General features: G+C 34.0%; 2 protein-coding genes and 1 long non-coding RNA gene across 8 annotated transcripts in view; 2 read left to right on the plus strand and 1 right to left on the minus strand.

Moving 5' to 3' along the window:
- LOC126832717 (angiomotin) overlaps positions 1–25259 on the minus strand; it is a 147446-nt gene that overhangs the window by 27680 nt on the left and 94507 nt on the right. For all 4 annotated transcript variants that reach the window (XR_008787453.1, XR_008787452.1, XM_050532374.2 and 1 more), the window contains exons 8-10: positions 18912–19064; positions 17956–18072; positions 17378–17568 (exon numbers count right to left, since the gene is read on the minus strand). Coding sequence is in view for 2 of the 4 variants with exons in the window: in XM_050532374.2 (XP_050388331.1) it covers positions 17378–17568; positions 17956–18072; positions 18912–19064 (461 nt within the window). In the remaining 2 variants the exon portion in view is untranslated. The remainder of the gene's footprint in view (positions 1–17377; positions 17569–17955; positions 18073–18911; positions 19065–25259) is intronic.
- The window catches only part of LOC126807896 (uncharacterized), a 56766-nt gene that overhangs the window by 24467 nt on the left and 7040 nt on the right, over positions 1–25259 (plus strand). For 2 of the 3 annotated variants that reach the window (XM_050532781.2, XM_050532772.2), the window contains exon 2: positions 3700–5413. The exons of the other annotated variant lie outside the window; for it this stretch is intronic. In XM_050532781.2, coding sequence (XP_050388738.1) covers positions 4155–5318 — 1164 coding nt within the window. In that variant the 5' untranslated portion in view covers positions 3700–4154 and the 3' untranslated portion in view covers positions 5319–5413. Of the gene's footprint in view, positions 1–3699; positions 5414–25259 lie in introns of those variants that run through there. 3 annotated transcript variants of the gene reach the window in all.
- Positions 8879–16612, plus strand: LOC126808359 (uncharacterized). Its single transcript, XR_007674605.2, has 4 exons — positions 8879–10237; positions 10867–11155; positions 12806–13715; positions 14367–16612. It is a non-coding gene; the product is annotated as an uncharacterized LOC126808359 (long non-coding RNA).

The raw sequence follows: 25259 nt of genomic DNA on the forward strand, positions 1-25259 counted from the left end.
GACAAGTTCATTTAGCTAACAGTTCTGTGTTCATCTTAACATTTAGATTATAATTAGGGATTCACACTATTGTTTTTGTTCGGATTATTATTCTTATTAGGCTTTCAGACTTTCGTCTGAAAGACTATTGTTTTTACTAAAATTATTATTATTATTAAGCTTTCATATGTATTACATATGAAAGCTTATTGTTTTTGTTAAGAATATTAAGCTTTCATATGTATTACATATGAAAGCTTATTGTTTCTGTCAAGATTAATATCATTGTTTTTTTTGTGTGTATTTTCTGCAAATCTGATTTCTCAGAATCTAACCATAGGATCTTTCTGAAACTTTGACTTACCCCCCCAAAAATGGGGTGCGAACGTTGATTAAATATATTTTGAAATCATTTTTTGAATCCCAAATCACCAAATTTTACGAATGAATGCATTTGACCTACATTGCTGTAACTTTGTAACTATTTGACCTATTTTACTATATCTTTTTTCTTTGGGTACCTTGAAACATTTACTTCAAATCTACAATTTCAGATTTTCGAATTTCGAAAATTCGCCGTTGTGATTTTGAACCGGAAGTTGAGATCAACTTGACAACTTCTTTAATAGTTGCACGATTTTCATGAAATTTAGTATGTAAGTAGATCTTGCCGATGCGACTTGAAAAATGTCATTAGAAATTTTCTAAATTATCTCCCCTTGATGAAATTAAGGATCAAATTTATCAAAAAAATCGACAAAATATAGGTCAGATTGCACTGGACACATAGCCGAATCAATCGGCGCCAAATTTTATTCGGCCGAATGGGTGGACACATTAGCTGAATGCTTCGCCCGATTCAACCTGTCGATTGCATCACCTTTCACGTCACATGATTAAACATGGGGGCGTCTATGTCTTCAATTTATCACGTGACTTCTCGATATGAGTGGTGATTGGCTAATGAATTCTATATTCATAGAAATTCGGCCGAATGACAGTGGATACACTAGGCGAATTTTGACGCTGATTGATTCGGCCGAATCATTCGGCTAGTGTCTCCACCGCTTTACAGACAAGGGAATTATATTTTCGGAATCCTTGAAGGAAAGCCCATAAAATGTAGGAATTAGAATTTTGTTTTCTGGCAAATAATGGACGCCATTTTGAATTGAAAATGAAAATTAGTGAAAAATCCACATTAATGGGCTTGAAAACATACACAATTGGTTGTGGCTTAGAGAATCTGTCTCCTATTACCGAAATTAATACATTTCAAGATTGCCAGTCTCATGGTCGAATGTTTGGTATTTGAATATTTCAAAAATTTGAATTTCGCCTCTGATGTTTTCCGTGCCGACAAGGATGTTTTCGAGTGACTTTAAATTTATATACAGTGTTTAAGGCCATGAGACGAAGAAGCCTATTGAATTTCAGCGATTTCAGATAATTACTGCCAGAGTTATAGCCCTTGATCACTTCAAAAAATCTTGTGGACGCTCTAGAGGCCATGAGACGAAGAAGCCTATTGATATTTAGCGATTTCTTATAATTACTGCCAGAGTTATGGCCCTTGATCACTTCAAAAAATCTTGTGGACGCTCTAGAGGCCAAAGTTAATATCTGATTGACTTTTAATTTATACACAGTGTTTAAGGTCATGAGACGAAGAAGCCTGTTGATTTTCAGCGATTTCCGATAATTACTGCCAGAGTTATAGCCCTTGACCACTTCAAAAAATCTTGTGGACGCTCTAGAGGCCAAAGTTAATATCCGATTGACTTTAAATTTATACACAGTGTTTAAGGTCATGAGACGAAGAAGTCTATTGATTTTCAGCGATTTCAGATAATTACTGCCAGAGTTATGGCCCTTGATCACTTCAAAAAATCTTGTGGACGCTCTAGAGGCTAAAGTTAATATCCGATTGACTGCAGATTGATACACAGAGTTTAAGATCTTGAGACGAACAAGTATATTGATTTTCAATGAATTTTTATGACTTGGAACAGCTAAATTCATGATACAGTGTTGTTGCTCTTAATCAGATTTTAGTGTATTATAAATGTTTCATTACCGAAAAAAGTAAAAATATGCGACAACTCTTGTTGACTGCCCGGACGATTTAGCTGCTGTGGGCGTATGTTTCGTTGCCTGGCAACCTATCTTTGTTTAACTTTATGTACCCCTGGGAAAATGACCACCGCTTGCTCCCCATGGGTCGGGCCCTAAAATTTATTTTTGGGAATTGTGCTTGGGACCATAGGCCATTTACCCGGTGAGTGTCAAGTTGGTGTGCACGAGAGTAGAGATGTGACGCGCATGTGCGCGCGCGTACACTCGAAAACATCCTTGTCGGCACGGAAAACATCAGAGGCGAAATTCGAATTTTTGAAATATTCAAATACCAAACATTCGACCATGAGACTGGCAATCTTGAAATGTATTAATTTCGGTAATAGGAGACAGATTCTCTAAGCCACGACCAATTGTGTATGTTTTCAAGCCCATTAATGTGGATTTTTCACTAATTTTCATTTTCAATTCAAAATGGCGTCCATTATTTGCCAGAAAACAAAATTCTAATTCCTACATTTTATGGGCTTTCCTTCAAGGATTCCGAAAATATAATTCCCTTGTCTGTAAAGCGGTGGAGACACTAGCCGAATGATTCGGCCGAATCAATCGGCGTCGAAATTCGCCTAGTGTATCCACTGTCATTCGGCCGAATTTCTATGAATATAGAATTCATTAGCCAATAAAGAATAGTCAGAATGGAATCTAATCATATTTGTTATGAATTAAAGTAATATCTTGTTATTTAGGTGTTTTACGTTGAAACTGAAAAACTGCTAATCAATTTTTAAATTTGCTAATCAAATTTGGCAAAATTGGACTTTTTGATTAGCAGTGCTGCTAATCAACTGTGAAAAATTACCGACAGCCCTGAACACAATAATATTTTACCTATAGACAGAGAATTCTGCGATAAAAGTATTACTTTAGATGAATTATCTATAACACTTAAAAGCTTTATATTTACATGTTCTTAACTTTATATATGATAATCAAATTATGTCTCGCTCTATGCGAAAGGAAATGCTTACACTTGTTTATAAAGATAAAGGGGATAGACGAAATCTTAACAACTATAGACCTATTACTCTTTTAAATACAGATTATAAGATTTTATCCAAATGTTTGTCTCTTAGATTAAGAAATATTATACATACTTTTATATCCCCTGAACAGACGTGCTCTATTCCTGGCAGAAATATATTAGATACAGTAGCCTCTATTAGAGATTTAATTAATTATACTGATGATGAAGATATAGAAGGATTTATTTTGAAATTAGATGCAGAAAAGGCTTTTGATAGAGTGTCTCACGCATTTCTATTCCACGTAATAAAGTGCTTTGGGTTGGGAGTTAATTTTATTAATTGGATCAAGATTTTATATTCAGATATTTATAGTACAGTCAAATGCAATGGTCATTTATCTCCATTTTTCAAAGTAGATAGGTCTCTCAGACAAGGATGCCCATTATCAGCAATTTTATATGTCATTACAGCAGAACCTTTAAACTTATTAATTAAGCAATCTCCTTTAAAAGGAATACCCATATATAATTCTGATATTGTGTCTTTAATTTACCAACATGCCGATGATACTAATCTAACTTTATCTAATATAGATTCTGTTAATTCTGTTTTTAAGGTTTTAGATTTATATACCAAGGCGTCTGGAGCCAAATTCAACAAGTCTAAGTCCGAACTACTGCCTATAGGCAAAAGCGAATATTTAGAGTATGATTATAATATTGATGTTAAAGTTATATCTGATTCTATTGAAATTTTGGGTGTATATTTATGAACAAATCAAAATGTTTGAAATAGTTTAAATTGGGGCAATAAGGTTAATAAAATTAAACAACTTTTAGGCTTATGGAGCAGACGACATATTACCCTCACAGGTAAAGTTATTGTGATACAGTCCCTATTGTTATCAAAAGTGTGGTATACAGCGAGTGTTCTACCGTTACCAGTCGCCGTAGAGCGTGAAATAACAGTGGATTAAATCTACCCAATATTAAATTTAAATGTCAAGCTTTAAGTTTAAAATGGATTATTAAATATTGTGATATCAATTACAACCATGTATGGAAAAGTATCATGCAATATTATCTTTCAAAAGCTACATGCTTTGAGAATGGTTATGATATTTTTAAACTTAATATAGAAAAGAATACTCTATCTAAACTACCCGAATTTTATAAATATATTTTAAATTCTTGGGATGACTTGAATAAAAATGTAAGACCCGAACCTACATCTATTAAAGAAGTTTCTATTCAACCCATATTTAATAATAACCTTATTAGACACAATGGTCGTAAGTTAGATTTTAAATTATTTCAGTCATCCGGTATTAAATATGTCTATGATATTATTTATTATGTTAAACCCGGTTTTATTCCATTTCATTCCGTAAATGATATTATTAATGATGACAGTTACACTTATGATATCGATAAGATTTTAAAGTATTTTCAAATAATTATATCTTCAATACCCGAATCATGGCGGGTTATTATAGAAAACCAGTGTTTTGACAATACTTGTAATACTGGATATGACGTTGTTTTTAAAATTAATGATGTACTTGTCAAATCTAATGAACTTACGTCCAAATTCTTTTATAAAGTATTACTTAAAAATTATGTTTCTGAACCCACATCCTACAGTTATTGGAAGAAGAACAATATTAATGCTAATTGGCCATTTGTATGGAAAAGTGTTTTTAGGAACTATAAAAATCATAAGAGTATTGATTTAGATTTTAAAATTGCTCATAATATTGTTTGGACTATGGAAAAATTACATAAAGTAAATGTTGTTATTACTAATATGTGCCCTGTTTGTAAATCAGAAGTAGAAGATATTTTCCATATGTTTATAGAATGTAATTGTCTTTCAAATTTAATTGCCTTGTTAAAGGAGATCATTAATGATATTTTAAAGCATAAAATTAATGATAATGATTTTAAATCCGTTTTACTGTTAGGAATTCAGTCTACTATCAAGACTAGTCATGTTGAACTGTGCGATGTTGTTTTATCTGCAGCACGCCAGACGATATATAAACGCCGAATGATTGTATTAGATAAAATAAACTATAGATTGAATATTATTTCGTTATTTAAAAACCAACTGAAGGATAATCTATATTATCTTAGTAAATATTTTAAGAATAAGAATAAGTTTATTGACAATTTTATCAATCCATCATTACTTATTGTTTATGATTATGATGAAAATATTATTCTAGATTTTTGAAAGAGTGTAAATAAGCCCACCCTTTTAATTGTAAATAAATATTTTAACTTCTTAATGTAAACACTGTGTATATACATGTACATACCGTATCCTATTAATAATGTTTTTTTTTTGGTTTTTTTTTTTTTAAATTTCCACGTAATTTACTCTTTCATGTACATAGATGTAATTATGTTTAGAATATTAGTATTATGGCATTGTTTATTCATGTATAACATGTTTGTACATATATAATACCTGAATAAATATATTTACAAGAAAAAAAAAAAATATTGCACCTCTGATAAAAGGCATGACGTTGTTTGAGCATGGACTCTATCTGAAATTATTATTAAATTTTTATATGTTAGTGACGTCAAATCTTTTACGTGCACAAAACCAGAAAATTGGCGATATTTCATTGAATATTCAATCAATTTTTGAACCAGTTACATATTTGAGTAGCTGACATGAACGCGATTCCGAAGTCCCGTGTTCAAATTGGTGTGACCGTAAAAGATCCCTTGGCAGTTGGAATTCTATATAAGAAGAGTAGACTAGCGCCGCTGTACGAGCATGTTTAGAGGTCTTTTTCTCAAAAAGGCAATCTAATATTTTTTTGGGGAACTCCTTCTATAGAGAGCCTAATTGATATATCTGTATGAAACCACCGTACAACAGTCAAAAGTATCAAGAGTGGCCAAACAAATGGCACTGTATATCGACAAAAAAGTTCGAAATGGTCATAATCGGAACGTTTTGCATACGTATAAAGGATATATAGAGATCCTTTTTTTAAGTGGCAATATTTGAACTAAGGGTATTTTACTGTCAACCAAAATACGGAATTGGTGCTTCTAGGCTGAAAATAAGTTATTTTAGTAAATAACATTTAGTCGTAGAATTTATGTGCGAGGTCATTTGTCTACATGACGTCATCACTTGATACCATTGAAAATAAAGGAATCCGATGCGGCTATTTATAAGGAAGTCGCCTTCTTCTCATCAAAAATGAAAATCTAATGCTTGTAAGTATGTTTTAGGTTTTGGTAGTTATCTTAGACCTAAAATTCCTTTTTTGTCCCATTCGGAAAATTGTTTTGTTTATTCCTTTTCTAATTCGTGTAGATCTTTGAAACTGTGACAGGTAGAGTTCTGAATATTGATTTTCACATGTTTTAAACTGTTAGTACTTATTACTATCGCGAAAGTTATGAACAGGCCCGAAGTGAAGTAAATCTTTAACGTGCACGAAAATTGAAAATCGGCCATAAATATGTTAATTCCCAACCGATTTTCGAAAAAGTTATATTTTTGTACAGCTGGGGATATTGCGGATGCGATAACGACCGAAGTGAGATATCATGTCGTTCTCATTTTTTCTTCAAAATTTGAAAATTTACTAATATTGTTATTTCTTGGAATTTTGAGTTTTCGATTACATATTTGGATTGTCGGCATCTGTTCGATTCTACCGATCTAGGATTATCATGATGTGAATTGTTCAGCTATATTTTTCAATTCCCTTCTCTATCGTAATGCGCATGAAAAGAACTTGTCAATATCTGAGTTATGCATATTTGTGTTTTTATTTGGAGGGTGGGGGGAGTGGTGGGGATAGTCTTTGTCATGGATCTGGCGACAGTGTGACGCCTTGGCTAGGGTGAAAGCCTTCAGTCTTGCAAGCAAGTCTAGTGATGATTGTTTTTACCAAAAAAACAATCATCCAACACTTTGGCCGTTTTATTTTCCACTTGAGCATATCTCAGATACTACTTGTCAGATCGATCCGATATCTTTGGTTTTCCAGAAAAGTCAGCATTACTTAGAGATTAAATCTATTTCGAACATTCTGCGGCAATGCGAAATGTCAGAAATCACCGAAGTTGTCGTTTTTTCAAATGTTGCTGTAATATTTACAATAATCGACTGATTTTAATATTTGGTACATTTTGACATAGCCAGAGACTTCAGATTTTTGATTTTCGACGAATCTTCGTTTATATTAGGCGCATTTAAATTTGTACAAAAAACTTCTTTATTTATGAATATTTTTTGATGGTATTTACACAGGATTAAAGGATCATCTGACTTGAGCAAAAATGTGAACAATTTTTGTCTCAGTTATTCGCGTTTTTTTAAATATAAACAATATTTATTCAGATAACTGAAAGGATTGGGGAACAGGACAAAGCCTATATCACCCCTCTCAGTTATTCGCGTTAGCCGTCATTGGCCAATTCAGTTTTTTGGTCCTAGATTAATTATTTATTGTTCGATTTGTATAATAGAAAGTTCATAAGGTCCGTTTTCCGAAATGTCATTTTTTTGTTACCGTTAAAGTTTCCTGTCGGCAACGGAAGTGAGTTAATTTTACCAAAAACTACAATTTCGGCAGTTCGGTACCACTTTTTGAAAGCAGATATTATTTTTTACAAATTTGGTATAACTGAAAGGGTGCGCACTTTGAAGGCGCACAAAACATCAGGCTCAGTTTTTTTAATTTCAATTTCATTTTCGGGCTATTTCGATTAAAAGGTGAAAAAGGGTGTAAAATTAAGCTATTTACAACCCATCCAGTGTCTTCATATTTTCAAATATTTCTTCGTAACTTTCATAAACTTGTAGCAATCATCCATACGAAGATAATGTATGTGAAATTTAATTTGTAGTATTGCACAGTTGCCGAGAAATAGGCAATTTTGCATGCGTCACTTTTCACGTTATTTAGCCTGTAAAAGAGTCAATTATCATTCGATTTTCAAATTTGTTTTACCATTTGATGCCTAATGGCAATTTTGATTAGGCCAAACCATTTTAACATTTTCACTGTCAAAGGAAATGATGTCATTTGGGCAAAAACTGTATTTTTAGCCTTCAAAACACATATTTTATTCAAATGAGTCTGGTTTGTAACGTTTTATAAAATGATGATATTTGACCCAATCAACAAATAGAATGAACCCTTACGATCATACAGATACCACTTGTACGGTTGCAGAGAAATAGACGATTTTCTACAAGTCACTTTTCAAGGTTTTTGGTCTATAAAAGTGACCATTTTTTTTCGATTTTTATACATTTTCACCATGTGATGCCTTATGCCATTTATGATTTCATGGAACTAATTCAACATTTTCATTATCACCGGAAGTAATGTCATTGTGGCAAAAACTGTATTTTTTAGCCTTCAAAACAGATATTTTATTCAAATGAGTCTGATTTGTAAAGTTTTTAAAATTATGATATTAACCCATACATTCATACAGATACCACAAAATGGTTTCTAACTTGTACGGTTGCAGAAAAATAGAGGATATTCTACAAGTCACTTTTAAAGGTTTTTGGTCTATAAAAGTGGCAATTATTATTCGATATTCATAATATTTTAACCATGTGATGCCTTATGCCTTTTATGATTTCATAGAACTAATTTAACATTTTCTTTATCCCCGGAAGCAATGTCATTTTTGCAAAAACTGTATTTTTAGCCCCGAAAACGAATTTTTTTTTTGAAGTGAGTTATATTTATTATTCGTTTTACATTATGATATTTGACTCCAATGGACATATAGATTGAATCAATAAGATCATATAGATGTCCAAAAATAGCTTGTCGAGAAATAACAATTGTGACGCAATCCAGCGAAATGAGTCGGAAGTCGCAGTCGGTGATTTTGAGCTGCAGGCCGAAATATGTGAAATGCATTGAAATTTTCGAAAAAATTTTTATCACGCCGTTGGGTACTTAAACCTATCTACTTTGATCTCCCGAAGTCTCAAGTCAAGATATCATCGATAAATAATCTTATTTTACCATTTATTAGGTCAACTCAATATAAAGAAAAGAAAATTGAGAGATAAAAAGGCAAAAATCAACAAAACTCCAGCGTTACATGCAACGGCATTCATTAGGGAAATCCCCTTAATCCGGGTATCTACATGACGCTTGGGAATCCCTCTAACCTTATATGTAAATATAAAGACTATATTTAGACGTTATCATCCAATTAGAAAGCACTATCCGACATAAACAATCGTCTGCTGGGTCGATGACCAAATGAGCTCACGACCCGAATTGAAATGCGCTGATTGGCTAAAATCTCGCAGTACCGGGTTTGCGCATGACAAATGGTTAATAATAATAATGTCTTCGCTGTCAAAACCAACTTTCGCTTTTCTAAGTTTCGACATTTCTTACATTAAGTAAAATACACCGTAATTTTTTAGAATATTAATATGCAATCGTGGTTTATGTAATATATGAACTTTGAGGTATGGAATTTTCTAAGGAGGCGAATATTGCCCGATCATTGAACTCTAATCTGACATCATGTAATCTGCACGAAGCGGTGGACAAAAAGGAATTCCGTGATCTAGTGACAGACTTTTTTAGTATTGACGATTGTGTGGCATCGTCAGATGAATCAGTTACCAGTGATGACGAAGATAGTGTTATTGTAGACAAACATGATTCTGATTTTGAATTTTCTTCAAACTTTGTTGATAAAAACAATGACACAAGTTCTTCTTGTGATTCTGACATCGACATTGAAAATGAAAATGACGTGGGTGTTCAGCTAGGCCTACCTGTAATTGATGAAGTGGAAAAGGTATTATCCTCAACAGAAGTAAATAATACTGCTATATTAGATGTAAAGGATCTTGAAATGAAAAAGATTGAAGCATATAGCTGTAAGAACTGCAAACTTAATAATGGTGAACCCTGTTTTATGTTATTTAGCAAGGATTTTGTTTATGAATTAAGACTGATCATGTCATCGCTGTCTGATTTTGAAAAGGACCTGATTTTGCTTGGCAAAATAAGTTGTGTTTTTAGGAATGATCCCTACACACAGTCATCGAAGAAAAAGCAACAAAAGGAACATAAACACCAGCGAACAGAACACTATGTTAATGGGATTCAAGTTTCTTCACTGGTGAGAGTTTTGCCTTTGTTTTTATAACCAAAATAATTATTATTAGGCCTAAGTTAATACTATAGCTTAATCTTAATAGCATACATTTTATGACAATAATGTAAAGTCAAAGCTTAGTCTTTTTTTAAACAAACCCCATAGTTACATTTAATTTTAAAACTATAATATAATATTTAATAAAGTCAAAGTTTGCGCACCCCGAGTCCGAGTCTTGTCCTAACTTGCTGAGTTTATTGTCAAGTCCCATTCAAGTCGCCAATTCATCAGAGGAGTCAGCAATTCGTGGCAAATAAGGCTAGAAAGATTTATGTCTCCTCACCACAACTTGAGTAATTAGCTCCTTCAAGTCGCGTGTTGTCATGATCCGATAGCCCGATGGAGAGTCAATTCGCAATAAATATTTCAAGTCGAATCGCAAACCTGTCTTTATTGCGATTTAAGTCAGACTTGAGTCCTACTCACGGGACTCAAGCTCCCACCTTGCTTCATTCAAAAGATATTCTATCCAAATCCCACCGGCACAACAATATTACTGGTATCTTGAATATATTATTATTAATATATCTACAGTAAGTTTAAATTCTAATAAAAACCTACAAAAAATTTACACATTTGTTTTAATTTTTCAGCATAAGCCAGAACGAGCTTACAGCTCTATTAAAACACTACAAAGAATTTGGTTTAACACCACGCGAGAAGAAATCTGGTGGTAGACATGCTAGTGATAAACGTTTGTTAACTCATGATGATATTTGTAGAGTGGTTACTTTCATTATTAACTTTGCTGAGCTTCATGCTTTAGTGTTGCCGGGAAGAGTTCCAGGCTTTAAAAGATTTGATATCAAGCTACTTCCATCTCATTACACAAAATCAAAGGTGTTTTTGTCATATCAGACAGCAATGAAAGAAAAGAAGCAGGTATGGAGGCCTATAGACAGTATTAATGTTCGAAAACAATTAATTTTACAATGTGGACATTGCTGTCCGTGAGAACGTCCGTCTACCCGTCTGTCTACCCGTCCGTCCACAATTTGTTTGTGAACACTCTACTGGTCACAATTTTTATCCGATTTTGACGGACCTTGAAATATAGGTTTATATCCCCAAGATCTTGGTTCCTTGTGATATTGGCATGTATCTGACCGTAAATTCATGGATTATGGCCCCTGGTTGTACGTAAAAATCACGATTGTAGCCTATGGAGTATGGACCCTACAGACGTCACATTTTTATTCAATTTTTAAAATCGTTTAAATATTTCATTGTTACACCCTGATGATGATTGAGTTCAAATTTAATGAAAATAGGACAAAGCTCCGACAAAATGGCCGATCCCCTATACGCAAATATTATGCAAGCATGTAATTCCAAGGATGTGGACCTACTAGGCCAATTTTTAACCGATTTTGATGAAACTTAAAATGTATGTTTATAATTATATCCTAAAGATCTTGGTTTCTTTCGATAATCGCTCATATCAGACTATGACATCATGGATTATGGCCCCTGATACACATAGTGAGAAAAATCGCATTTTTAGCTTATGGACCCTCAGTGTCAACTGGTCACAATTTTTATCCGATTTTAAAAAAGCTATCAAAATATCACCGTTACATCATAATGAAGGTTGAGATTGAATTTCGGGAAAATCAAAACGAAACTGCCAGACAAAATGGCCATTCCTTGTACGCAACTTGTGTGAAAGTATGTAATACGAAGGTTGTTGACCTACTGTAGTACTAGAGGCCACAATTTTTGTCTGATTTTGATGAAACTTAAAGTAAGTTTATCCCAAAGATCTCAGTTCCTTTCAATAGTGAGGCATTTTAGATCATAACTTCCCGGATTATGCCCCTGATTGTACAAAAAATCACATTTTTTTTTCTAGCTTGTTCTCTATCCATCTCTTGCAAATTGTGGGAGTATCTTGCATGGCAACCGCTGGTTTCAAAATTTTTATACAAGCATGATACCACATCATACATAAATGAAATGGGGTTTGACATCCTACTTTTCTGCTTCAACCGGGCTAATGCTATGTTGGAAATTTTGTCCAGACATCGGCGTTTCTACTAATCTTCATCAAATTACATCTGCCAAGGGTTCTTTTATGTGCATGCCAAGATGTAAACAAGACCATGGTTTTTCGTCCTATCCGAATGACTAGACACTGTTCCTTGTCAGGTTCTCTGACTTGCACCACTGACAATGAGAAAGCCGATGAACTTTCTGGGCCCACGTCGGGATCAAACCCGTGTCCCCCTGGTTAGTAAGCTAGCTCTTTCTTTGGCTTCCCACTTCATACAAAATGAGATGAAAAGAAATGGGTTTAACGTTCTACTTGTCTACACCAACAGGACTAATTAAGAGGTCATACAGTGTTCTATGAGGGTAATTTTGCCCGAACTTCGTTGTTATTGCCTACTCTTATTCGAATTTTGACTGTCATGGGTTCTTTTACGTGCATGTCAACAAAACCTGGTTTTCGTCCTAGTAATAGTAGTAAGCTCATATATAATTTTAATTTTCTATGTCAAGATTAATTTCCTTGGTTTTTGATATTTTTAGGCGAACGGGTAGTGAATATTGTGGGTTTTCGGAGGCTTTGGAATACACTTGTGCCGTTTATAGTCCGAACCAAGCCGATGACAGATCTTTGTTGGGTTTGTCAACAAAACAATTCACTGATTTATAAGAGTGCTAACATGTCAGATCAGGAAAAGTCTGTGAGGTGTAAAACACAAGAAGAACACATTCTGAAAGTGACACTTGAACGTTCTCTGTATAATTCTATGGTACAGAAGGCAAAAGATGTTTTGAAAAACATAGGAGTAAATGAACTTGAAACAACAAGTCCAGCAACACGAGATATAACAATGCACTACTCGTTTGATTTTGCACAGCAAGTGCATTACCCTTCCAATCCGCTTCAACCAGGCCCGATGTATTTTTTAACCCCTCGCAAGTGTGGGTTGTTTGGCATTAATTGTGAAGCTCTGCCGAGGCAGGTGAATTATTTAATAGATGAGGGAATGTGCATAACAAAGGGATCAAATGCAGTTATAAGTTATCTAGATCACTTTTTTTGTAATTATGGTCTTGGAGAAATGCATCTCTAACTGCATTGTGATAACTGTTGCGGCCAAAATAAAAACAATGCTCTTTTGCAATACTTGTTATGGCGTGTAATCCATGGACTTCACAAGTCTATTACACTTAACTTTCTGATCAGTGGTTATACAAAGTTTGCACCTGATTGGGCCTTCGGACTAATAAAGCAAACTTATCGGAGAACTATGGTTTCTTGTTTAGATGAAATTTCAGAAGTAGTCAAGACGAGCACTTCTACTGGAGTAAATAAAGCTCAACTTGTTGGTCATGAAAATGGTGACATCTTGGTACAACAAAGGGACTGGCAATCCTTTTTGCATCCTTACTTCCGTAGTCTACCCGGGATAAAGAAATATCAACATTTCAGGTGTGTATAAAAATGATTTTTCAGCCAGGTTTTCCTTTGACAATGGTGCGGGATGGAGGGTCTAGCAAAGAGAGATAGAGAGAAATGGGGTTTAACATCCACTCAACACAAACTAGGTCATTTTGGAACTAACAAATGTTTCAATTTTATTTCAATAATTCGCTTGCGCGTAGGGACTTTAGCAGTGGGAGGAAACAGGAGGACCCGGAGAAAACCCACGAGGTTGGACAGGCGACCCTACTCCTTGTCACGTACAACTGGGGAATCAAAACCCCGACAGTTGACTCAATGACAGACCGTGTGATACAGCGCACGCGTGCTAACCATTCGGCCATCCAACCCCCCAGGGTCTAGCAAGCAACAGCGTCTGGTTGTTTGTATGGACGAAAAAGAGATCTGTATGCATGTTAAAGAACCCTTGACCTGATGGCATTTGCAATAAGAGGAGGCTGTAGCACTGCTGTCCGCACACATTTTCCCTCATAGCACATTGCATACCAGTTTTCATTAGCCCCATTGATGCAGAAAAGTAGGATCGTAAACCTATTTCATTTCATTTGTGTATAAAACAATGCACTTTTAATTTGAGCACAGTTAATATCATTAGTAACATACTACAGTATTTTTATTTACTCATCAATGTTCTTTCAGATTTGACAGTGAAAACCCAGGATGGGTATTTAAGAAGGAATTTACTTCCTCTTTGGAAGTTGGAGTATGTCTGCAGAAAGCAACATTACTGCCGCCTGCAGACAGACCAGAGTCACTTGCCCCTCCAGGGTTGCCCTTAGAAAGGCAGCAATACCTTTACAGAAACATCAGAAAATTCTGCACTTGTGAAACACAAGACATCACCTGTCCAGTGCCAAGTGCAAACGAATCAAAATCAGACAAGATGAAGAAATTATTGTGCCCCCTAGCAAGATAAGAAAATTTGAGGAGTAATTAACTGGTGAGATGTGTTTTTATGATTTGAACTTTTGTATATTTCATTATCAATTTGAAACATAAAACTGTACTGATCGGAAATAATTTGACTATGATTAACAGTTTCCGGTTGGGACACTGTTGGTTTCCATGACAACAACAACGATTTTGATTGTTAACTGATTGGGAGTTTTGTACATTATTTCATTATCAATTTGAACTGTAAATTTGTAATAATCTGAACTAATTTGAGTATGATTAACAGTGTCTTGTAGGGATACTATTGGTTTCCATGGCAAGAACAACTGCGTTTTTTTTTATTTGAACTTTTGTACATTTCATTATCAACTTGATTGACTTGAATTGGAAAATTGTAGTTATCCAAAATAATTTGACTATGATTAACAGTGTCTCGTTGGGACACTATTGGTTTCCATGGCAATAATTTTGATTGTTAAAGTAGCTAAGTCTCTAACTCATTATTATCCAAATTCTTCGACATTGAAAATACGAATTTTTTTTCAATTTAAATCAACATTGATGCTGTGATCTTACCAGGAAAAGGTGAGCTTCTGATCTCCAATATTTAAGAAAAAAATATATATTTTACCATTGGTACACGAATCGTGTACCGTAATGTGTTTCAGCATCATTTGTAAGAAGGCACTCGATGAACGAGGCTAAACATATTCCACAAGTCATGTAAAATGGTGACGCTATATTCTTATCTAGAGAGCAGCATGCGCAATGAATACTAGGTCCCAAATATTAGCGATTTAGCTCCTTTAACGGGTGACTTGTATTTTTCTGATTGGAACTTGAATTTGAAAACTGCAGTAATCCAAAATAATTTTACTATGGATAACAGTGTCTTGTTGGGACACTATTTGTTTCCGTGGCAACAACAATAATTTGGATAGTTAACTGGTGATTAGAACTTTTGCACATTTCATTATCAACTTGTAATAATCTGAAATAATTTGGCTATCTTTAACAATGTTTGTTCAGACACTAGTTGGTTTCCATGGCAACAACATTAATTTTGATTGTTAACCAATGACTGTTTTCTGATTGGAAGTTTTGTACAATTGATTATCAATTTGAACTGTAAAACTGTATTAATCTAAAATGATTTGACTGTTTAAAAGTGTCCTGTCGGGACACTATTGGTTTCCATGGCAACAACACTGATTTTGATATTTAACTGATTGGAAGATTTGTACATTTCATTATCAATTTGAACTGTAAATTTGTAATAATCTGAAGTAATTTGAGTATCATTAACAGTGTCTTGTAAGGATACTATTGGTTTCCATGGCAACAACAATAGTTTTGATTGTTAACTGGTAACTGTATTATTTTGATTTGAACTTTTTACAATGAGTTTGGATTGTAATTTGTATTAATTAATGATTTGACTATGTTTAAAAGTGTCCTGTTGGGACACTATTGGTTTCCATGGCAACAACAATGATTTCGATATATTAAACTGATTGGAAGATTTGTACATTTCATTATTAATTTGAACTGTAAATATGTAATAATCTGAAGTAATTTGAGTATCATTAACAGTGTCTTGTAAGGATACTATTGGTTTCCATGGCAACAACAATAGTTTTGATTGTTAACTGTATTATTTTGATTTGAACTTTTTACAATGAGTTTGGATTGTAATTTGTATTAATTAGCTGTGATTAACAGTATCTTGTTTGGACACTTATGGTTTCCATGGCAACCACAATAATTAAAACTTTTGTGCACTTATGGTTTCCATGGCAACCACAATAATTAAAACTTTTGTGCATGTCATTATTAACTTGAATTGTAAAATTTATCTTGTATATCAGTATCTGTGTAAATATTTCATAATCAGTTGTTAATTTTAGATTGATTTGAAATCAATATCATGTTTCAGCATATTCAGTATCAGTTGTCAAGGCAACCATCATTTTCATGTTTGAATAATAAAATTATGCTGAAACCTGTCATAAATATGTTTTATCATATTTTGGTGGCCTACTAATAAATGAAAAAAAAACATTTGACATAATATATATGTGTTTACTGAACACTTTACCACATTAAATTGACTTTCACTTTGGAGGCGTTTTATGCAAAACTTAAGAAAAATATTACTATTTCATACAACTTATTAAAATTGCCATAAGTGTGTGACCGTTAATGATAGAATGATAATTTTTCACCATTTTGAAGCTAATTTCACCAGCTTACCACTATGATCAATAACTCATTTTGTGTTTTTGGGTCACTGTGACTCATTTTGCTGGACTGGGTCACAATTTTGCCAGGATAACTTTTTTGACATATGTAACACATGGTAACAAATGTATGAATGAAATTGATATTGCTGGGTTTGATTGATTCTGTGCCCATTTTTTAACACGTCTGCAATGTTTATGTGGAAATCTGTTTATCGGTTCCATTGGTATTGGAAGTGATATGAGTTCAAGGGTAACGTGGCACCGAAAATGGCATAAGTTCAAGGGTAACGTGGCACCAGTGAAACCCGTCATTACTGCTTCGCAGTTCTAATTTTTTTTGTTATGGCATTGTAAAGGGCTTTGTCATCCACAGTTACATTTTTAATGATCTATGCTGAATTAACATACAGATTTGTAGGCGAGTCAAAATTGCAGTCAATTTTCATTAAGACATTTTTTTTTTTTTTACATTTAAATGAATAACCGAAAAGTAAGTGAATAATAACACTATACCTTGCTTCCAATTCTGCAACACGTCTATTGGCTTGATATAATTCTTCCATGTGACGTAATTTCTCAGTTTTAGCTTCGTTGATCAGCTTTTCTGCATCAGCCGAACTTTTTTCAATGTCAGCAAATTTTGGTGAGTTATCTTGTAAAGCAAATTGTCTCATTGTGATTTCTTCCAACCATTTTTGTTCCCACTGAAAGAACAGATAATTATTTTTTGGTCCGCCATATATTTTCATAAAATAACATAGGTGTTTTTAGTGCTTGAAATACATATTTGTTGTCACTTCGTAATTTTATTTGAACAGTTTCTAAAATTCAGGCATGTACTAATATTTACAAGGATTTGTCTTTCACGAGATTGAACGATAAAAATTTCCCTGTTTTCTGGGGTATGATAACAAAAGTTTGAATTAGAAACAGAAGTTCCTAAAACCTACTGCTACAATAATATGTGAGAAAACAGTTCCTTTTATATCAAGTGTCACCATGGTGGAAATGATATACATTTTGTTTTCAGTCTAAAAACAATAATAAATACTAATCTACAACCTTTTCTCAAAATTTAAGTTAATGCTTACCTTGACAAGCTCTGTTTCAAGCTGTAAAATCTTAGCATCTCTTTCGTTGATCATACGTTTCAAAGTTATTGCATCAGTGGTATCAGGATTACTGTCTTCACGTTGTTTACCCGAGGCCTGATAATAAAAAAATAATTACCATAAATAATTAAAAAGTTCATTAAAACATCATGCTCTGGCAAGAATAAAAGGGTTGTATAAAATTAAAGAATAATTTTGAATGTTTTGTTAAAGATACATTATGTAAGATTTAGATAAAGAGCTAGCCATTCTTGCTGTAAATTATAATAGTTCTAAAACAGATAATGTAAAATGAATAATTTGAAAATTTCATTCAAATTACTCTATTGCGAGCAAAGATATTAGCCTTTGAAGGTTGTTCAAAGCTAAGTCTTCCATTTTTAGAGAGAGAGAGAGAGTTTAATGTCCACTCGACACAAACTAGGTCATTTGGGGACTAACATATGGTTCAATTTTATTTCAATAATTCACTTGCGTGTAAGGGTCTTTAGCAGTGGGAGGAAACTGAAGGACCCGGAGAAAACCCACGAGGTGGACAGGCGACCCTACTCCTTGTCACGTACAACCAGGGAATCGAAACCATGCCAGTTAACTAGATTAACTGAACCGTTCTAATCTACTTAATATCGGAGATATCCGATGGCATCGAGAGTTGATTATGGTCTTGCCATCTTAATAAATGTCAAATTAATAGTTTATATGACATTTTGGGCCTAAAGAAAGACCTGCAATAGGCAGATTTAGCTCTTGCATAATGTATGTTTAAGTGAGATTATTTTTATTATTTACACTACAATAAGGTCTAATAATTAATGTGATCTGATCTTCATGTTGTCAATGAACAGACTTGGTTGGATTGGGAGAACTGAATTCTATACTTTATCCCCAAAGTAATTTTTTTTCAATTTTCTTCAATTCTGTTTATATTCACTTACCTTTAACTGTTTTTTTAATGTTTCTATTTCTTTTTCTAATTTAAGACGAAGTTGTTTTTCTTTTTGTTCTCGACGTTCCGAAACTGTTTGTAATGAAGCGAAAGCTTTTTGTAACTGATCAACTCGACTACCATATACTTCTTTCTTACCACTCTGTTAACATGACAAAAAAAAAAATAAAAATTATTCTTTTTAGTCAATTTAAATAATATATTTCCTTAAGGATGCATTATGTAAAAGCTCAATCAGTCAATTGCAGGTTTATATTTTGGCTTCAAATGTTATATATATTATTATTTAGACATTTATTCATATGACCAGACTATAATCACCACTCTAAACCACTGGATGGTGGAGATGTAAAAGGATTGAAATAGGATCGCCATTTAATTTAACCAGCAGTTGCAAGGCAAGATACGATACGCCCACATTTTGCAAGAGATGGATACAGGACAAGCTAATAACAAAAGCGATTTTTCGTACAGTCAGGGGCTATAATCCAAAACGGACTGAGATCTTTGAGATATAAAGGTATATTTTAAGTTTCATCAAAATCAGATAAAAATTGTGACCTCTAGAAGGTCCACAACATACTTTTACACAATTTGCGTACAAAGAGTGGCCATTTTGTCGTGCAGTTTCAGTCCGATTTTCACGAAATTCAAACTCAACCGCCATTATGATGTAACGGTGATATATTCGAACATTTTTTTTAAATCAGATAAAAACATGATTTTTCTTATAATCAGGGGCCATAATTCAGAAAGTTAGGATCTGATATACACGAATATCGAAAGTAACCCAATATCTTTGGGTTATCCTCATGCATTTCAAGTTTCATCAAAATCGGATGAAAATTGTGACCTCTAGAGGGTCCACAATCTTGTTATACCATATTTTTACAGTAATGTGCGTACAAGAGGCGGCCATTTTGTCCAGCAGTTCTTGTCCGATTTTCACGAAATTATACCATATTTTTACAGTAATGTGCGTACAAGAGGCGGCCATTTTGTCCAGCAGTTCTTGTCCGATTTTCACGAAATTTGAACTCAACCTACATTATGGTGCAACAATGATACATTTAAACAATTTTTAAAATCAGATAAAAATTGTGACTTCTAGACGGGCTACAAGTTATAAACACGATTTTTCGTAAATCAAGGGCCATAATTCAGGAAGTTATGATCCGATATGAACCAATCAGGTTGCCATAATCCATGAAGTTATGGTCCGATACATACCAATTTAAAAAGGAACCAAGAGAGATAGACCTATATTTCAAGTTTCGTCAAAATCAAGATAAAAATTATGACCTGTAGAGTGTCCACGTCCATAAACACAAATTGTGTACGGACGGACAGGGTCGACAATAATATATGTCCACAATAAAATGTGGGCGTATAAAAATGGACAAGCAAGGCTGTGTCTTGATTAATAAGTAAAGTTGCTATGATAATAAATAATCTATGCAACATTTTGTCAAAACTTCAGTGATTTAACATCATTCAGAATAATGTATTAATTTTGAATAATCTATTTTAGAACTATTATAGCAAGAACAGACAGCTCTTTATCTAAATCTTACATAACGTATCTTTAACAGTTGTGATCTTAAATACATATCCAAACTACTAGGATATGTTAACAAAAACATTTACCATGGTAAACAATAAAGCAAATTTCCCCCAAACTGCTGAATAGCCTTATTTTGGCTATTTGAATAATTCCTGAAACTTTCAAGTTGATAGCCCTCTTAGAAGTGAGCTTTTTCAAAATGCATTTTGTAGAGTTGTGTCTCCCTAGGGTCAATGATCGACACAGTGTGATGATTACTTGTTTACTTACAGTATGGAGATGGAGAAAGTTTGAACATACGCGATTATCGTGTCGTTTTTTGTTGAAAATTGCCACGATAAAAAACTCAGTGTAGCAGTCGCTATCGTGTGCCACTATAGTCGCGTGACACGAGAGGCCTCGGTGTAATTTGATATGTAAAATTAACGATATTTATCAGTCATAAACAAATGATGTCAAAAAGATATACTGCCACGATGTTACAATCAAAGAGGCTTTTAAATAATAAAATTAACAGAATTATGGCTGTACCGATACATTACTTCATCAATATGTTCAACATTTTTAAGACTTGATCGACTATTTCAAACTCATTCAAATTACGAAAATTTCAAAATTTACGCACATAGATGCTGGTCTTACCGTGGGCGAAAGTTTTGTCCATCAAAACAGCCATTTCCATTCTGACAAATAAGTCACACAATGCATTTTAAATTGATAAATCACAACTGAACAAGTAATATATCTTCGGGTTTAAATCACAAATGAGTTAAATGCCTTCATGTCCTGTTTTTAAGCACACATAGCAAGAAGTCACCGTCAACCTTGCTAAACACATCGTCGTTCGTTCTTGGTGTTTAACGTCTGCTTCCACATAAGTGATATCGCAGACAAGATATAGGAGACCCGAAGCTGATTCCTGTTTTTTAGAATATGATTTTGCAATCTTTCCATTTGGCCTTAGGCCATGGATTTGGTTTAGTGGGAAGTTCTTCCCTTTTTTTAATACAAAACATATCGTTTGGTAGATGATCTCGTCTGCTTCTGGATTGGTAGATGTCATCGTTTGGGGTTAGTGTTTAGGTGCCAGGCCCGTCTTTCTCCACTGTCTGGGTTTGGTATCCGTTTTATTTGCGGAATAGTGTTTAGGTGCCATGTTCGTCTGACCGTAACTCCCCCTTACTCCACTATCCTGCTAGTTTGGTAGATGTCATCTTTGTGGGGTTTGTGTTTAGGTGCCAGGCCCGTCTTATCGTGACCTCCCCTTACTCCACTATCCCACTCTGTAGGTTTGGAGTCTGTTTTTGGTGGAATAGTGTTTAGATGCCGAGTCCGTCTGATCGTGACTCCCCCTTACTCCACTATCCTGCCAGTTTGGTATAAATCCCCTATGTAGTTTAGTGTTTAGATGCCGGGCCCGTCTAACCGTGACCCCCTCTTACTTCACTCTTCTACTTAGTCCAACTGTGTCCATTAGGGCGTGGATTTGTTCGAAGATTTGCAGTTTCAGATCTGGTCTCGGGAAGAGTAGGTTCTTAGTCTTGAATGGTATGTTGTTGGTCTCCATTGTTCTCACTAGTTCCCTTCTCTCCTCCTCGTATACCTCGCAGTCTACCAGGACATGGTTGGCGGTACATTCTTCTCCGCACTCACAGATGATGACTTGGTGTTTGTAGTCTCGCAGCCGCTCTTTCACCCTTAGCTTCGATATAAGTCTACAAATATCTCTTCTAGGGTTGCTGAACACATGTACATTAACACATATCAGTCGGATAAAACCTTGATGGCTTTTTCATTTTGGCACCAAAGAGTCTGAGTCAATGCATACTGTCAGTCAAGATTCCTAATTAATTACGTGAATTCACACATGCCATCAAAAGGAATTGATAATTGACTAAAGTAGAAGCCTCTTTAACAACAAATTGTTACCATGTCGTATTCTTGTAGAAAATATTTTTATTCTGAATTGTCAGTACGGTAAGTAATCATTATCCAAAATAGTTGACAAATTATTAAAGAACAATTACAATTGGGACGCCACCAATCTGGATTTTCACACAAAATAGGTGCTGTTGTCATAGCACACCTACAATATACATCATGTATTACCAGTAGGTTACAAGGGATTATATTAAATTTATTTATGATAAAACTCGGGATTTAAAATATGTAGATATATGAGATAATTCAATTTTTGAATCAGTACAGACTTAAAGGTTGGCGTATGCACCGTGTGAAAAGAATACTTAACAGGGATAAAAAACTAACGCTCGCCCGGTCGCCCATGGCGAGTAAAAGTCAGTACGGGCGATTGAAATTCAAAATCAATTAGCCCGTGTGGCGACCTGATATTTTGGTAGTTGTAATAATTGATAATTTGTACTTAATGAACACTGTCATGAAACTAACTTCCGAAAATCGTCGCCATCCCTATTTATGTGTTTTTAATCTTTGGCTGTTCCATTTCGCCATACCGGTATGAAATCTGAGCAAGCAAGCTTGCTGATTGGTTGAAATTGTAGATAAATAGATAGATAGATTTTATTACATAAAACTCCCTTTTCGGGCAGCATGTAAATAATACATTACAGTCAGCATGCTAAATACATTATAAAGTGGATGAAAAATACATAAAAAAAAAAATGGATGAAAAATACATAAAAAAAAAAAATGGATGAAAAATATATAAAAAGTAGATGAAAGATACATAAAAGTGAATGAAATGTACATTTACATGTACATACATTGAGGCAGTATGTGCAAAATATAAACCAAAGTTTTGAATATATGCCATAGTCGCTTAAACTAAACGTGAAGAGGTCTTTGAATTGTTTGTTGTTTATTTATTTATTTATCTATTTTTTGGTTTATATAGAAGTAGGTGCCACATCCCTTATTTTGCCAGAGCAAACAGTGGGTTAAACATGTTTTCGAATGAAAATGGATACATTTGGGTCTCAAATGCCCCATAAACAATTGTCTTACGGAGTTCCTCATAGCGGTTGCATTCAATGAGAAAATGATACTCATTTTCAACTTTCTGTTGAGGGCAGTTTGTGCAAAACCGCATATGTGCAGGTCTATTCTTGTATCGCCCTCTCTCTCTATTTCAAGGGAATGTGTGCTTAGACTAAGGCGGGACATAGCGGTTTTAGTTTTAAGATTTTTAACAGCTTGCAGGTGTAGGGCACCGTAGCCTTGATATTCTTTGTATGATAACAAGGGAGGGTACGGAACAGCCTCTGTTTACACCTCAATGAATTATGAAGCGGGAGTCGATATAATTGAATAACTTTTCAGTCATATTTCAGGTTAATTATCATAAATCGCCTAACCTAATCGTTGATATATATATACATGAAGCAATTTAGCGAAGAACATGGATGTTAAAAGGTTTTATAACAGCGATATATTATGGCAATGAAGAGGCTCGTAAATACATATGCTCTGCTATAAATAACTTCATCACTCGGTGACAACTTATGATATTAAATTTTAAGGACATTACATCATATTATTTTGCACATCACAACTGAATTTATAAAACATAAATGAAATATAAATACAAATGAGGCCCCTGAAAAAATCTATTGTATTGAAGATTAAACTTCCAAAGGACAAATCTGAAATATGAAATGAAATGTGCCAAATTGAATTTTAATATGTCTTCATGACTGATTAATGAATTCATTATTTGATGAAACCAGCGGCTGCCAGGCAGGATACGCCCACATTTTCGAGAGATGGATAGAAAACAAGCTAAAACGAAAGTGATTTTTCCTACAATCAAGGGCCATAATTCAGGAAATTACAATTCGATATGCGCAAATATTGAAAGGAACCAAGATCTTTGAGTTATAAACTTATATTTCAAGTTTCAACAAAATCGGATAAAAATTGTGACCTCTATAGGGTCCACAACCTTGATATACCATATTTTTACGTAATTTGAGAACGAGGGGCAGCCATTTTGTCTTTCAGTTTTGGGCCGATTTTCACGAAATTCGAACTCAGTCGTCCTTAGGGTGTAATGGTGGTATAATAATACGTTTTTTTTAAATCGGATAAAAATTATGACCTCTATAAGGGTCCACAAACCAAAACAAGATAATTGATTATTGGGTAAATAAAACAATATAAACAACTGATTTACGCCATACAATTAAATTATTAAATATTAGATGTGGACGACTGTACGACATAACCAATACCCCCTGTGGACGACTTAACTGCGTACGTGTTTGCTTGTGGACGAGTTTTCAGACACCCGTTCAATAATATGAATGCAACATACAAACAGCTGACCATATTCATGCAATAGACCATAATTATCGATTTTTACCGTAAAACAGTAATCACAATTTCTCGTTACATATTGGTATTACATGTAGGGATGGGGCGGGGGTGTCCAGCCCAATACAAACAACCTCGTGAAACGTCGACGAATAACTTCGTAGTTAGTCATATTGTAAGTGTTACGTTGTTTTCTTTATTATGACATTCTGCTAATTGAGAAAATATTTGAATAATAAATACGGGTTATTTTTACAAGACATCTCTTTTGAAAATTTCCCTTACATTTAATTTTAACCGAAACGCCCAAATTGATTGACATGCAAAGAACAAACCATTATGACCCTTCTTGAATGCCAACCGTTTGCATATCAGAATCATATTAACAATTGTGATTGTTTTTTTAAAAAAGATGTCAAACCTTTTTTGGTCATTTTTACTACTGACAATTTACAATACAAGTCGTACTGTTAAGACAAC

Source organism: Patella vulgata, chromosome 1, assembly GCF_932274485.2.
Source record: "Patella vulgata chromosome 1, xgPatVulg1.2, whole genome shotgun sequence".
Lineage (NCBI taxonomy): Eukaryota > Metazoa > Mollusca > Gastropoda > Patellidae > Patella > Patella vulgata.